This window comes from Acyrthosiphon pisum, chromosome A1 (assembly GCF_005508785.2).
Source record: "Acyrthosiphon pisum isolate AL4f chromosome A1, pea_aphid_22Mar2018_4r6ur, whole genome shotgun sequence".
Taxonomy (NCBI): Eukaryota; Metazoa; Arthropoda; class Insecta; order Hemiptera; family Aphididae; genus Acyrthosiphon; species Acyrthosiphon pisum.
The window spans coordinates 153,253,507-153,269,163 of NC_042494.1; the positions used below are offsets into that span (position 1 = coordinate 153,253,507).

General features: G+C 28.9%; 1 protein-coding gene across 1 annotated transcript in view; it reads right to left on the minus strand.

Annotated features, from left to right (window-relative positions):
• Positions 1-13,513, minus strand: part of LOC100571640 (G-protein coupled receptor Mth) — a 30,042-nt gene extending 16,529 nt beyond the window's left edge. Inside the window, exon 1 of the mRNA XM_016803072.2 lies at positions 13,011-13,513. Coding sequence (XP_016658561.1) covers positions 13,011-13,513 — 503 coding nt within the window. The remainder of the gene's footprint in view (positions 1-13,010) is intronic.
• Positions 13,514-15,657: the final 2,144 nt, after the last annotated feature.

Below are 15,657 nucleotides of genomic sequence, written 5' to 3' on the forward strand. Positions count from 1 at the left end.
TTATTGTCAAATTGTAGGTAACACAATGGTACATATTTTTATGTTGGTTGCACTGTTCTAGGATGAAAATTGACGAGTGCTTCACGCCAGTGAATGCGGTTGGCATTGCGCATGCGCTGGGACTTAAAATATCCTCGACTCGGCACCGTCAGTGCGCGCGCAATCATTATCAATATCTCATATCACATAATCTCATCATAATGATAAATAATAAAAGATTCCTCATAAGTAAACATTTTTTTAATATAATATTATATTATATTATATTATTATATTTTTATATAATACCGACACAAAGTGCAAGAACACCACAAAATAGTTTTTAAAATAGGTAGTTTTAAATTCTAACAATTTTTTTTTTTGTAAACTCTTATTTATATTCAAGAAAATATAATAATAATTTAACGTAATAATATTTACGAAAAAACCAAATTTAATTCCATTAAATAGCTTCGGAGAACTGTAAATATATCATCAATGCTACCAGTCACCAGATTTATAAAATTGTCATTGCAATTACAAAAACCCCACGCAAACTGTTTGTCATTATAATGGCAGTTGGGACTGAAAGGGTTAAATAAACAATAATTATTAACAGTTATCAATTTACAAATTTTTTTTCAATCGTATGGCCCAGTTTTGTTATACTTTTCTTACTTTATTTTTTAAGAATAATAAGTCAATATGAGTGAATTCGAATACGAAATTGAAGGGGGTTGGGGGGGGGGGGGTGGGCTAGGCCCCCAAACTAAATTGTAGCCCCTCAAAAAAACATAGGACATACAATATTAAAATGCTATATTGCAATGGTCTGCTCGCCTTTAATATATTCAGCCCCCCCCCCCAAGTCAAAAGTTGAAATTGCACCTATAAAACTTAGTCTAATTCTTTAATTTTGTATGATATACAATAAACAATTTATCAGAGTCACGAGATCATAATAAATGAAAACTTACAATCCATTGGAAAAGGTCATATCTCAAACATGTTCATTCCCTTATAAAATAATCCAGTAGGTATAATTTAGTCAATATTATATCATAGTTGATTTCTTAAAAGAGAATAAAACAACTCAACCGTTATTCAATTTTCATCTAAATTTAATTTTGATCTATAAAAACAGTTTTTACGTTTTCATTTAAAATTTTCATTTTATGGAGTTATGGCATTTTCTAAATGACCGATTCATATAAGGGGTTAATTTGAATAACACACATTTAAAGTTCGTACAACATACTTAAATTTTCATTCTACACAAGTTGTGTCGTACTACACACAATTTTAGGGATTGACCTCAACTCACTGTTGTACCTAGAATATATTATACTTATTGGTGTAATTATAGGGGAGAGAATGCCCTGGTGCAAAGTAACATTAATTTTTAATGGTATTTACTATTTATTATGGCAATGGTTATTTAAATTGTTTCTTTTTACAAGATTTAAGCCACATTTAAATGATACGTTGTCATTATTACTTAGGCCTGTCTCAATAAGGGGCGCAAAGGTACCACGAGTCCCACCAAAACCCCCGGCTATGGAAAAATTATTTAAGACAACGCGATGGAAGTTACAACACGTCCGTCGGAGAAATGCTTTACCGGACTCTCGTCGGATGAACTCCCGCAGACACCTGACCAGCCGTGGCGAAAATCCGCGTGGAAAAGTTCCAAGTGATTCGTCGCAAAGTGGCTGGTGAACGTGGCTCGAAGAATATGTTTCTGTAACAGTTTCGTCGACGTGGAGTAATGTCGGCCGAGTTACCGTGGTCGGCCGCCCGTCGACGTGCACCAGGCTGTTCGGCCGACTTAGTTTTGAGAACGTCACGGCGGACGTTCGCCCTCAGTTGTCCCGTTTCGTCCCGTAAATTCACGCCGTTTGCTGCACGCCAAATTTTCGTAAGAACATAGTGCCACGGCGTGCCATTGCATTGAAATTATTGATTTATTACATTATCTATATACCTTATAATATTATTATGTAATTGTTTTGTACGCATTTGTTTAAACGTTAAATTTTGTATAATTGTATAAACCATGTCTTCTGTACCTTTTCTTGTATACCATACGCCATACTACTTGATTTGTAATATTTTGATATATTATCCATGTACCTTTATAATATTATTGTATAATTTATTGTTTTGTATGTATTTGTTTAAATGTTAAATTTTGTACTATTGTATTAAACATGTCCTGTCTACCTATAATTGTTGTATACTACTATACTATATCATAATTCATATTATTACATTGTAATAATTGATTTTTTATATTGTCTATACCGTTATTTTTTATCGTATAATTGTTTTGTACGTGTAAATTTTAAATGTTGTACAAATCGTGTACCTATTGTAAATTGAAATATACCGCGATACTATCATTGAATTATAATTGATTTGTTATATCTATATACCGTGGTAACCTTCTCCCGTCCTACCAAAAATCGTAAGACGCGTTGTCGCTATCCCCAAAGTGTTCAAAATTAGGACCGGTATGGCGTCAAAAAATACGTTGAATTCAAAGTACATCTACCATACTACTGTTACGTGCTTATTTTTTTGTTATAATATACTTTTGGGAGCCGGCAGTAAGATGACGCCATATGCCACAAAGCAGTAACTCCAAAATACGCGTGGTTTTCACGAAACAATAAAATAGTTTTAAATTAGTCCGTAGAGTAAAAATAAAAATATTTTAAACGCTAATAAGGAGATGGTTAGGTATTGTATTTTTTACAAGGAAACTGTTGAACATACGAAAAAAAATTGTTTGATACATTTTTATAGTCACAAAATCGAAACTTAAAAACATTTAAAATAAAATGGACGTAGGTATTAAATGGATATATAATAATCTGAGCCAGGTTTTAGATTCAAGTCCAAACCAGTATCTATAAATGAATATAAAAATGGAAAATGAAAAATGTACATTACCTCATCAATCGAGAACGGCTGGTTCCATTTGGCTCAAATTTTTTTCAAACTTTTTTGTAATTGCCAGGAGAAAATGTTTACGACAGAAAATTTTAGGAAAATCAACAGGAAAATTAGGAAATCTGGATGTAAAAAATATAACAGTGTATTATATATTGGTTGATATTGGTTAATCGGGCATGTTTGTTGATTTGTATTATTATTTTTTTGTCAATATATATATATATATAAATAAAAACCCTTCGTAAGCTACGTGTAAAAATTGCTAAATAAAAAAAAATATAAGACCTTTAAGTACAATAAAGATGTGATATCATGAATAAATGCTAAGTATATTGAATTTAAGTAAACTTATTTTGTTTCAATAATTTATTTATTTACTTAGGGAGGAATTATTTCATAAAAGAAACAAAGTGCGATGAACAAAATAATTAAATAACGAAGGACAATTAAAGTATAACTTATTATTGTTTTAAAAATATTATTATTAATATTTATATACTATTCTAAAAAATTCATCGCCAAGTACCCTAAATAAATTATTGAAAAAAATTAAGTTTACTTAAATTCAATATACTTAGCATTTATTCGTGATATAACATCTTTACATTGCTTAAAGATCTTATATATTTTTTTACTTAGCCATTTTTACACGTAGTTACGAAGGGTTTTTGTTGTGATATCACTAATTTTTATCGTTATTAAATATTGAGTATTTACACAATAATCTATAAGAACGATAATATTGTTGGTACCTAACAATTTTTTTTCATTCATACGATTTTAGTACGGTTAGGTTAGGTTAGGATTTTGTATTAATTGATTATATTCAGGTGGAATCCGACAAACTTGGTATAACTTTGATACTTTATAGTTAAATCATACACTTACGTACAAACAGCCCGGGGTCCACGATCTACCGTAGGTAGATTGCCTACCTATTAATATAGTGATGCGAATCAGAATTTTTATTCTGGGCAACGATAAAGTTAAGATAAATTTTGAACACCATACACCGAATAACAAATTAAACAATGTTTGAGTCATATAGAGTTGGTTTATTCCATAAATTTGTACGAAATTAGATATTTAAACGAAGAAGAACGACTTTAGTTTTGTATTATATTTAAAAATATTATTTGTGGGTACTTGAAACTTCTAAAGCATACTATTTTTACCTTACTTATATTATGATATCAGTATACTTATTACAATAATTATAAACTTTTGATCACAATTAGTATAAATATACTATGTTATATCCAGTGGCGTAGCGAATCATGTTTTTCAGAAGCAATTGCTTCTGGTTTCGGGGGGTGGTGGTGGGTCATAACCTCATAAATCCCACATACACGGTCAATCTTTGAACTTTATTTTAGGTGCTACCTCACCCCCCTATTTGAGCATATGAGTATCATATACATCAGTTGGAGTAGGGTGGGGTAGGTCATAAATAATTTGTTTGCTTCCATATGATTTAAAGTTCGCTACGCCACTGGTTATATCAATATAATAACATATAATATAGTCCATATAGTTTATGTACTATTATTGCTAGTAGCGTATACTTATTTAGAAATTCAACATTATATGTACCTATACTTATACATATAAACATTGCATGTGTAATGAAAGTTTAAATATGTCATACACTATATTTTAATTTAAACATAATGATGGGTATATAATGTATTATAATATATTCCAAAACATTAAGTATTTTACTTGGAACATCATGAATATTCATGATATCTACAACATTCTACTAATTTATTAAAAATATTTTGTAAAACATAATTTCATATATTACCTGTATCATGGTATAATAATTCTTATAATTTTTAATATATTATTAATTTATAATTATTATGTACAACACAAGTATAATATATTTATGTACCTAATATTTAATTGTTTTCAAAATGCTATACAAAGTTGCTAAAAATGTTGAAACAATTAAAAGTTATTATGTTTTATTATTTATTTTTATATTTCTCAACTGTACAACCACATTTATATCAACAAATAATAAGTTTAATATTAAAAATATCACTTTTTTAAAAGATATTTGTTATAATTTTCAAAATGATTGTCTATTTTGTTTACCTGTTAGGTATATTCTATTATATAGTAAACTAAATATTTAAACTAAGAAAATTCATATTATGATGTATTATTTAAATATTGAACTTGATATTTACCAAATGAATAAGTAGGTGCAATAATAATAATTTACTATGGATTTAGTTTTGATTCAAGGGTTAGACTATTTTATAATAATCTAAAAAATATAATAAAGCTTGTTAGATATGTCAAGTTCTGTAAAACTATATAATTTGAAAAATCATTCAATTTTTATTCAAACTGAAATTAAAAAAAAATTATTAACTAAATACCTACTTCAAAATTTAATTTTAAACACATAATCGTTTGTTTCTTATTTATATTTAAATAGCAAATTGTTAATTTATGCAATTCTATTGTAATATGCAATTACTTAACAAAATGAAATGAAATTATTTAGAAAGTATTTATGTATAATATATTAGAAATTAAATTAAATATAACAAGTACGAACATTGGCGCAACTAGGGGGCGTGTTTTGGGTCCTTAGCACCCCCTAAGTCAAAATCAACACCCCCTAAAAAATCTTTAGGTGTTAGGTCTCATTGAATCACAAAAAAACCTGGAGCTTAAGCACCCCCTAGTCCAAATGTCTAGTTGCGCCAATGAGTACGAAATAGGTTATATTTTATCCTTATAATTTAAAATTAGATAATTTTATTTAAGCAACTTATTATTTTACTCAATTTCCATAAATATTGTAAACTGATTACCTATTGCTTGTTTATTTTATTTAAATCTAAATATGTATACAATCTTATACTATCTATGAAAAATATTTATATTGTTATCTACAATTTTTGTGTTTTAATAACTATAATAATTACAAAATTTTATGTTTTAAATTTTAAGTTTCATACAAAATCAATAACAAACAATTTAATCATAACTTATTATCGTATATGGCCTATTTAATAATTATATAGCTATAGGTAAGATATATCAGCTAGTAGAAAAAACTTTTGGTTTGTTTAATAAGAAGTGAATTGACAGTTCTGGTCTTCTAGATAAGTTGATTATTGTTTAAATAAAATAAACATAAATTTTAAATATAGATCTAATGATCTAAATAATTGTTTTATACTACATATTTCAATTGCAAATTATATTATTAAAATTACAATTAACTCAAGCTTTTTAACTGCCTATATATAGGTATATAAAAATGTTTAATGTAGATTATAAAATACTAGTTACTGTGAGTGCAGATTTTGTTTCAAATTAGTGTTAGGTATTTGTGAAGTGTTATAATACCTAAAACATTTATTATATTTTGGTGCTTGAACTAATAAGTAGTTTTTGAAACCTTTAAAATTTTATTAGGTCTAAATCATCTCGATATCGTCGTAGAAAAAAGCCGCACAATGTATTGCAACGTTATTTCCATCAAGTAGTGAGGATGATGAAAGCAATTTTATAATGGCCGATTCAACACAACAAAATTCATTTGCAAATAATATGTCGTCACCCACTCACATACATTGTGACAATAATATGATTTCTAATTTATGTAGCGAAGAAGATTACAATAATTGTTCTGGAAATTCTGATAGGACTGATTATGATTCCTGTGATGAACTTAGTAGTTCTGATTTTGAATGTTTGGATAAAAATGATAACACTTTGTACAATACTGCCAAAAAATCCAATTCACCATTAGAGTTAATAATAGCTAGTTGGGCTATACGCCATAATATTACTCATTCACTTTGGACGATTTGCTAATACAATTATCCAAATGTTCTCAGTTTTCTCTCTTACCTAAAGACTCTCGGACTTTATTGAAAACACCAACCACCCCTTCAGTAATAAAAAATATTAAAGGTGGTATATATCATAATTTTGGAATTCATAGAGAAATTGAACTATTAGCTAAACACTACCAAAACTTGCCTACTACATTATTATTGAAGGTAGGAATAGATGGACTCTCAGTCACCAAAAATCCACCAAGCCAAATGTGGCCAATACTTGGGTATTTTTCTAATTTACCAATTAAAAACCATAATATATTTATTATTAGTGCTTATCATGGTAAACCCAAACCAGATGATTGTAATGAGTTTTTAGAGGATTTTGTGAATGAACTAAATTAACTTATAAATGTTGGGGCAATGTATGATAGTAAACATGTGAAGATACTACTTGAAGCTTTGATTTGTGATACTCCTGCCAAGTCATTTATATTAAATGTGAAAGGTCATACAGCTAAAAATTCTTGTGGTAGATGTCTAACTGTCGGTGAATATGAAAACAATCGTGTATATTTTCGCCATTTAAATTCTGATCTTAGAACACATGATAGTTTTATATCATATTCTGATTTCTGATTCTACATTTCATTCAGGAACTACTATACTGACTTAAGTTCCTCAATTTGATCTTATCAATAGTATCCCATTTGATTATATGCATTGTGTTTGCATTGGAATCATGAAAAAGCTGTTAATGTTTTGGAATGGAGGGGTTAAAAGACACAAGTTGACCCTTCCTAATAATTTGGTATCAGCTTTGGATAAAAAGTTGAATAATATTGGTCAATATATAACTGTGGAGTTCCAGAGAGCACCAAATGTTAATAGTCAACAACATCCTATCAGAGATGCCAGTCGTTGGAAGGCTACAGAATTAAGGCAAATTCTTTTATATACCTACTGGTATTGTTGTTTTTCAGGATATTGTTAGTAAAGAAGTATATGAACATTTCTTAGAATTATGTGTTGCTATTAGACTACTCTCAACAAATAATATTTCGTCCGACATTAACAATTATGCAAAATCATTTTAAAATTATTTTGTAGTATCGTTTGCTAATATTTATGGTAAATCATATATGTCGCATAACGTTCACATTATTCAACAATTAGCAGATGATTCACCTTCAGTCCTGGATGCTAAGTAATATTAAGGACAAAATGATGCATATACCAGTTAATAATAAAGTAACAATAATCATACCTTTATTGCATTTGCAGTAAAGTGTATTCATCTTATGTATGTATGTATAAAGTTTATAGATTTAAATATTATTTAATGAAAATAATAATAGTGGTAATAATAGGAAGTTTTTTTAAACAATATTATATTTATGCTAATTAAATTGTTGGTTTTAATATTTAGGTCATCTTGGTCTGTTGTGCTCTTTACTTCTACCAACAAAGTTCAGCATGTTCCGGATAATTGGTTGGTTGATACTGATAAGTGTTGGTTTCCTTACTTAAAAGAAGATTGTAAAGAGAAATTTCTTTTTGCGGCTCAAATAAGCAAAATGATTAAAAAGTGCAGTGCAGTACAAAATAATGAAGATGGCACTATACACCAAATTGCAAAAATTGCTGGACCATTTTGTAAGTAAAATAAATTAGTAAATTAGTAAAATATAAATTATGACATTTTTAAATATTTTTCTAATCAGATAAAGAAAACTGGCTAGGAGTACAAGTAAAGTTTGGTCAGAACAGTCAGCTTCTGAAAGCGAAGAAGACATATTATCACCCAAAAAAAAAAAAAAAATGTATGTCAAGTGTTAATAATGATATTACTTTAGAACTTCCAAAGATACCAATGTTTCCGTTGTTAAATTCCAACACAAGTAAGTATTACAACAATAATATTTGTTAATTGCACCAAGGTTAAAAAGTGTATATTATTTTATATTTATTTAAGCTGATTCAAATATTATAAATAATGAAACATATGAAATATCTGCTATAACAAGTGCGAATGATAACTGCAGTATTGTTACAAAAAACTATTCAATAAAAGATTCACTTTAAACGACAAGTGCAACCAGCTCAAATACTACAGGTTTGTTATCATCATGCAATGTAGCTTTTATGTAGTTATTTTGGTAAGTACTTTGCTTAACAAATTATAACTTTTAACTTTAATAGATAAAAATATAATTTCAAATAATAATTTGGATGTAGGTTAGGTGTGTATGTTATGTAAGTGAAATAACAATGAACGCTAATGATGATATAGAAGAACTCACTGAGTTTATTAATGCAGCCACTGATACAGATTTTTAATTGAAGATATTGACTTTACTGCTTCTCCTACTACAACTGCTGGTGTTCTTAGTGATTCTTTAGAAACAAAAAAAGGTTTGCATTTATATTTTTATTTTTACATTTAGATAATTTATTTATTTGACAATTTTGAAATATTTATTTTTATTTTAGACTGCAGTTGTGATAATTCAAAATTAATAACTATTATTGAAAAAAATAATAAATATTACAAATCTGCTCTTAAGGAAATGTCACTTCAAATAATTTTATTGACTAATTCAAATGCTCGACTTTGTAAAGGATTTGAAAATATGGACAATAAATTACAGGCAATGATGAAATCAGATTCTAGAGTAAGGGCCTGGCTCTTCCAAATCCAATAATTCCAACAGTGTTCCTTAGCATTTTGCCAGTCAAATGATTAGAAGAATTAGATATAGCTGAAGCGCTTTTGTCAATTGAAAACATTGAGTATTTGTTACATAAAGAAAATTTAGTAAGATCATGAATTGATTATTTTAAACCCTTACTTCAAATAACTTTATTAATCAAAAAATCAATGATTGTTACAGAAAAGTTATATTCTTATGAAAGTAGGATCACTCAATTTATGTTCTGCAATTAGGGAAGCTGTAAACTTATGTTTTGACTATACGATATTGGGTCACTTTAGTTATAAGGGAAAAACTAAACGGAAATTTATTGACTTAGAGCTATTTTCTGTTATATATGGTAAATTCTATAGTTATATATAATTATTATAATATATAAATAAACCTAAGTAATTTAATTAATTTTGATTAATTTAGAATCACTGTCCGGCTATCTCGATACACCTTTGAACCAAAAAAAATGTACAACTGTGCTGGACAACTATTTGAGGTACGCACCTAAAATGATTGCTCATGAATGATTCAATTTTTAAAATAATAATTTATACTGAATATGTAAAGGTGTGACTATTCAGTTTTAAACAGTTATTGTTTTTATTTTTATTTTTATTTTATTTTTATTATGCTTATATCCTATAATATGTATATTAAATGAATCAAAATTTTAATTTTTTAGTTATTAATAAAAGTATGATTTTATAATATTCGATTGTATTATTTTGATTTAGACATAATCTATATAGAATACTCTATTAAAGATCAATGGTACCAGGCACATCTATAGGATTTTATTTTTATTTTTGTGGGTGGGAAGTTAAAGAAGCGAGGACTTATGAGTTTGAATTAGTGTTTAGATGCTTAAAAGATGTTAATAAAGATTAACAATTGTAATAAAATAAATACATTTTTAAACTTAAATTAATAACAAGAAGTGTCTTTTTGTGCAGATGTATAGGGATAGCAAGATTTCTAGTGTGTACAGGTACCTATATATAATATATAAAGTTAATAAATTAAACTTATTTAGTAAGAATTGTACAGTTATTTCTAAGTCATTTGTATGTTAAATTAAGAGTTATATAATTACACCTAGGGATGGTTGTTGATTACACCAAAACACGAAAAATGCACCGTTATATAATGATACATAAAACAGTAATTTAGCTGACAAATGCACAATTAATTATGGATATTTTTGGTGCAGTAATACTGTTATTACTTATTGAACTCTCAGTGCACTTTTAATGTGTATACTAATTTTTGCAATAACACGATTATTGAACCGACGGTTGCACTCAAAAACCACAATGCAACCCATGTAAAAATTCGGTATTCAAAATGACCAAAAACCAGTGTTGGGAATAGATATAACTAATAATTTATCTAGATAAAGATAAAGATAATTATACTAAATTTTATCTAGATAAAGATAAAAATTAGTATTTTTTTATCTAGATAAATATGAGATAATTTCATGTTTAATTTTGAAAATATTCAGGATACCTACTTGAGTCTACAGGTAAAAAAAATACATAATTTAAAATTTTTTAAAGTAGAGGACAGAGTTCGCACAGATCGGTTAAGCGATGACTGAAATATCGGGAATTCTAATAGGGTTTTATAAATATTAAATTGTTATAAATTACAATTATTATAATATTATTATGCTTGTGAGTCCAATACCAATGAATGTTGGTTTATTTTTGTCGGTTTAAAACAATAATTATTTTTCATACTTTGTACACAATTCTATGAAACGGGTATCAGCTAATGAGACCATCATCATTCGGCGGGTAGCAGGGATAGATGTTTTTGCATTTGCTATTATTAGTTGTTCTTACAATCTTAACTACTACATGCCCATTACATATTTCTATTTTTGGGTTTTCTCATTGTTTATGATGTAAAACTCCAGACTAACAATGAATATTATAATAAATATTAAAATCATGGTTATATAATGCGTATTACTAAACGTGTTTTCTATGTAATCGATGAAAAATAGAAAAATGTAAAAATAAAAATAATAAAAATATTTTAAATTTTCAAATTTTTTTTTAGTTCATTTAAATAAATTATCTAGATAAGTACTCATAGATAACTAGATTTTTATCTAGATGAAGATAAAGATAACTGAGTAGAAATTTTTCTAGATAAGATAAAAGATAAATAATTTTTATCAAGATAACTTATCTAGATAAATTTATCTAGATATTTCCCAACACTGCCAAAAACACAGTGCAGTGAACCGGAAATTCACCGTGCATTGAACCATAGAATAACTGATTGGTGAACATATTTGCAGCACCGAAATTGCTACGATTTTAATTATTTCATTTTTCCTAATTCAAAAATAATATACGTGTGAACTTAAAGCTTTTATGTATATTAATATATTTTAGTATAGGTACATAATGACTTCTCTTAATATTAATTTTAAGCTAATATTTTAAGTTTATTGGGTATTTATACGTTGGGTATAACACTAACCCAACACAGTTGACCGATATAATAATAATATAATATGAGAATAACGTTAAATATATAATTAATATATAGATACTAGGCGGTAACGTAACATTAATGCAATCATAACAAATAATAATAATATAGTTTAATAAATATAAAAACTAATATTTTTACGAAGAATGAATTCAACCTTACAGCAGAGTGGTTACCGGTTACGTTCCAAATCCTTACTGTTACATTTTTACTCGTACCTATAAAGACCCACCCCTCAGACAAATTATGTATGTATAGGTATTAATTTTCATACATAAATATGATTGGACTTCGGCGACATTTTACAATGACAAAAATAAATAACAGCTGGTTGGTACCTGGCAACTATAACACAAAAACGATGGATGCTTTCTCCGCATATACAATTCATTGTTAAATATAGCTATAATCTCCATAATCCTTAGGTATAATAATATTTATGGCTTAAGCGTGACTAGACTTCATCGGCAGGGGCAGCCTATCTAATGATCGGCGCTACTTTATTAGTGAACCGAAAAAAACCCTATACACCCAAAGCCGTATTTTTTTAAGCCCCCCCTCTTCAAAGAAATATTTATATAATTTTAAAAAAGTCTAAATTATCTATTTACAATAATACTTGAAAATACTTTTCAATGACAAAATAACAGATGGTACCAGGCAACTATAGCACAAACACGGTGGATGCTTTTTCCGCCTATACAATTCATTGGTAAATATAGCTACAATCTCCATAATACTTAGGTAGGTATAATAATATATTTTATATTTTATGGACATTTTTACAAAATATATTATACCACCCGACATCCTACCCTTAAATTAGGTCTGGAATTTGCCAGACTTGAAACATGTCCGTTGTATAAACATGTGTGTATATACATTTATATACACATACAATCAACGTTTCGACAATCAGGACAACTCCTAAACTCCACCATCCCTTTCCCGCCAAATAATCACAGCACCAGCTGCAGCTGTCGAAACGCTCGGTATTAGCACTATATACTTCTTTAAACTTATACATAGGACGCCGTGGACTTACATGGGGTCGTCGACGTACCGGTGGACATATCCGGCGGAGCAGCACTTGTTGACGCACGTGTAATTGCCCCGGTCGCAGTACTGGTCGCGTGGCCGGCACGTCCGGGCCACCAGCTCATCGGACGGCGTCAGGTCGAAGCAGTAGTCCCGCGATAACTCGATGGGCGACGGGTGCGCCTCCATCAGCCCACGCACCTCCTCGGCGGGCACGTCGACTAGTACTTCCGTGGTGTTGCAATATGACAGTGGATAATAGGTCATATTGAACGACACATTGGCTTCCACCCGGAATCCGTGATCCAGTTGATTCACCAACCTCTGCCGGTACTCGTCAACGTCCGTCCCAGACAGTTTGCAGAACCGCGCTTCCGGATCGTACAGCCGATCCACCGGACAGCACTTCCGGCCCGGCACGATATTATCCATGGAGGACGCGACTCTGCCGCCGATAGCGACAACGAGAACCGCGACGGTGGCGGTGTACCGCGATCGGATGGTATTCATTGTGTGAGCACACTGCTTGGGCGGCGTCGGCACATGCACTATCGCGACTGTCGGCCGCCGAGTATGTCATCCAACCATTCGACGAGCCGCCGCCGCCGATGCCGACCGCCGCGCTCTTATATATTATTATAAAAATGTAATATATTGGTTTTCGTTGCCTAAATTTTATTAAATTATTGTGTAATGAATTACGATTATTATTTATATAATGTTAATATAAATGTATAAATTGTCAATGTTGTTATCAAGTACCTATATATTATATCCGGGTGGGTTTCGCGTAAATTCAAAGGTGGGAAAGTTACTGAAAATAATTAACTCAAGATAAGTTAAGAGGACACAAGATCGATAAGTTAAAAGTTAACAGTTAACAAATTATTAATTTAACTCGATAAGTTAAAAGTTAATATAAAAAAAATATTAACTTAACTCAGTTTAAAAAAAGTTAATCTATTTTTTTTAAATTAGTACCTATGTAAATTACATAAAGAGTGAAAGTTTCTTTCTAGTTTCTAATTTATAAATAATAAAAAACAATTTTTTTGAACTTTTAACATAATGTTACCATTTTATTTTTAGTTTACTATTATTTACTAATTTTAACTATACTCATCTCAAATTAATAATTTAACAAATATATTTTTTTATATCGTATAGAAATTGAATGTCATAGTACGTGAAGATGAGTACATGACCTTCATATATATTATAAATTATATAATATTAAAACATAACAATTGTCAATTTGTAATTTAAAATTATTAATTTTATTAAAAATATTTATAATTGCAACTCGCATAATATATAATTTATAACTTAATAAAATATATTAATATACACAAAATCATGTTATCAAGAAAATGTTTGTGCTTTTCTATTGGATTATTTTTATTTTATACTGGTTATAGTAATATTTATACTTATAAACGAAAAATTTCAAAATGTTTTCAACTTATAAACATAATGCCAAGTAAATTGAATTAAACACTCCGGTAAAAATTGAAGCTTCAGGGGTCATGAATATATTTAAATATGGGGTTTAGTAAGTTCCCACATGAAATATAGCAGGTAAGCGGGTAACTTGATGGACTTTTTTAAAATCAACTGAGAAAAGGTAAGTTATTTCAACTGTAAATTAAACTAGTTAAGTCCATAAGTTGATTAGAAAATAAATTAACTTTTTAACTAATTAATGGCTACCTTTGCGTAAATTATACAAACTCAACATAAACGCACTTCGTCAAACTTGTTTAAAAAAAACGGCTAAGTAAAAAAATCACATCTTTAAGCACTATAAAGGTGTTATATTATAAACTTAATGCCAAGTAAATTGAATTAAACCCTCCGGTATAAATTGGAGCTTCAGGGGTCATGAATATATTTACCCCCGGTAAAAATGAAGTGTTAGGGGGGTATAAATATGGGGTTTAGTAAGTTCCCACACGAAACATAGCAGGTAAGCGGATACATAATATGTAAGTTTCCTCGCGGAAAAAAATACACCCGTACGTAAGTTCCCACACAAAAAAAAAATTACACCCGTACGTAAGTACCCACACGAAAATTTATTCAGACTTAGGACTGACAAATTGAACGTAGTTGTTCCAAAATATATTATAATACAAATTAATAATATAGTGTGTAGGTATGGTCGACATATGTCGACATATTAATATATATTAATTGTACTTTCGTAAGACTCGTATCAGAACTCGCACTGGCCCAAATACTTGGGGGGGAAACTATATCAATAACAAAATATCAGATTATAACTTAAAAATAATTACACAGTATGACTATTCGAATTGTTTGAGCTTTCGCAATAAGCCGAATAAAATTTAATTTTTTCTATTATTATTATTATAATTATTATAACTATTATTATTTTATACCTATACAAATTGATGTGATTTTTACCTGCTATATCTTGTGTGGGAATTTACATTCGCCCATAAATATACCAGTATAAACTTATCTCCCGAGTTAAAATATACTACGATATAGTTGCCCCCCGTTAAAAACGTGTTATTTTGTATACTTTATTCAAAATTCGTCAAAAATACAGAAATTTGTAAATTATTTTGTAATTCATAAAATGTTTAGTACTAAGAGGACGTCAAACCCAGATCTATGAAAAAAATCCC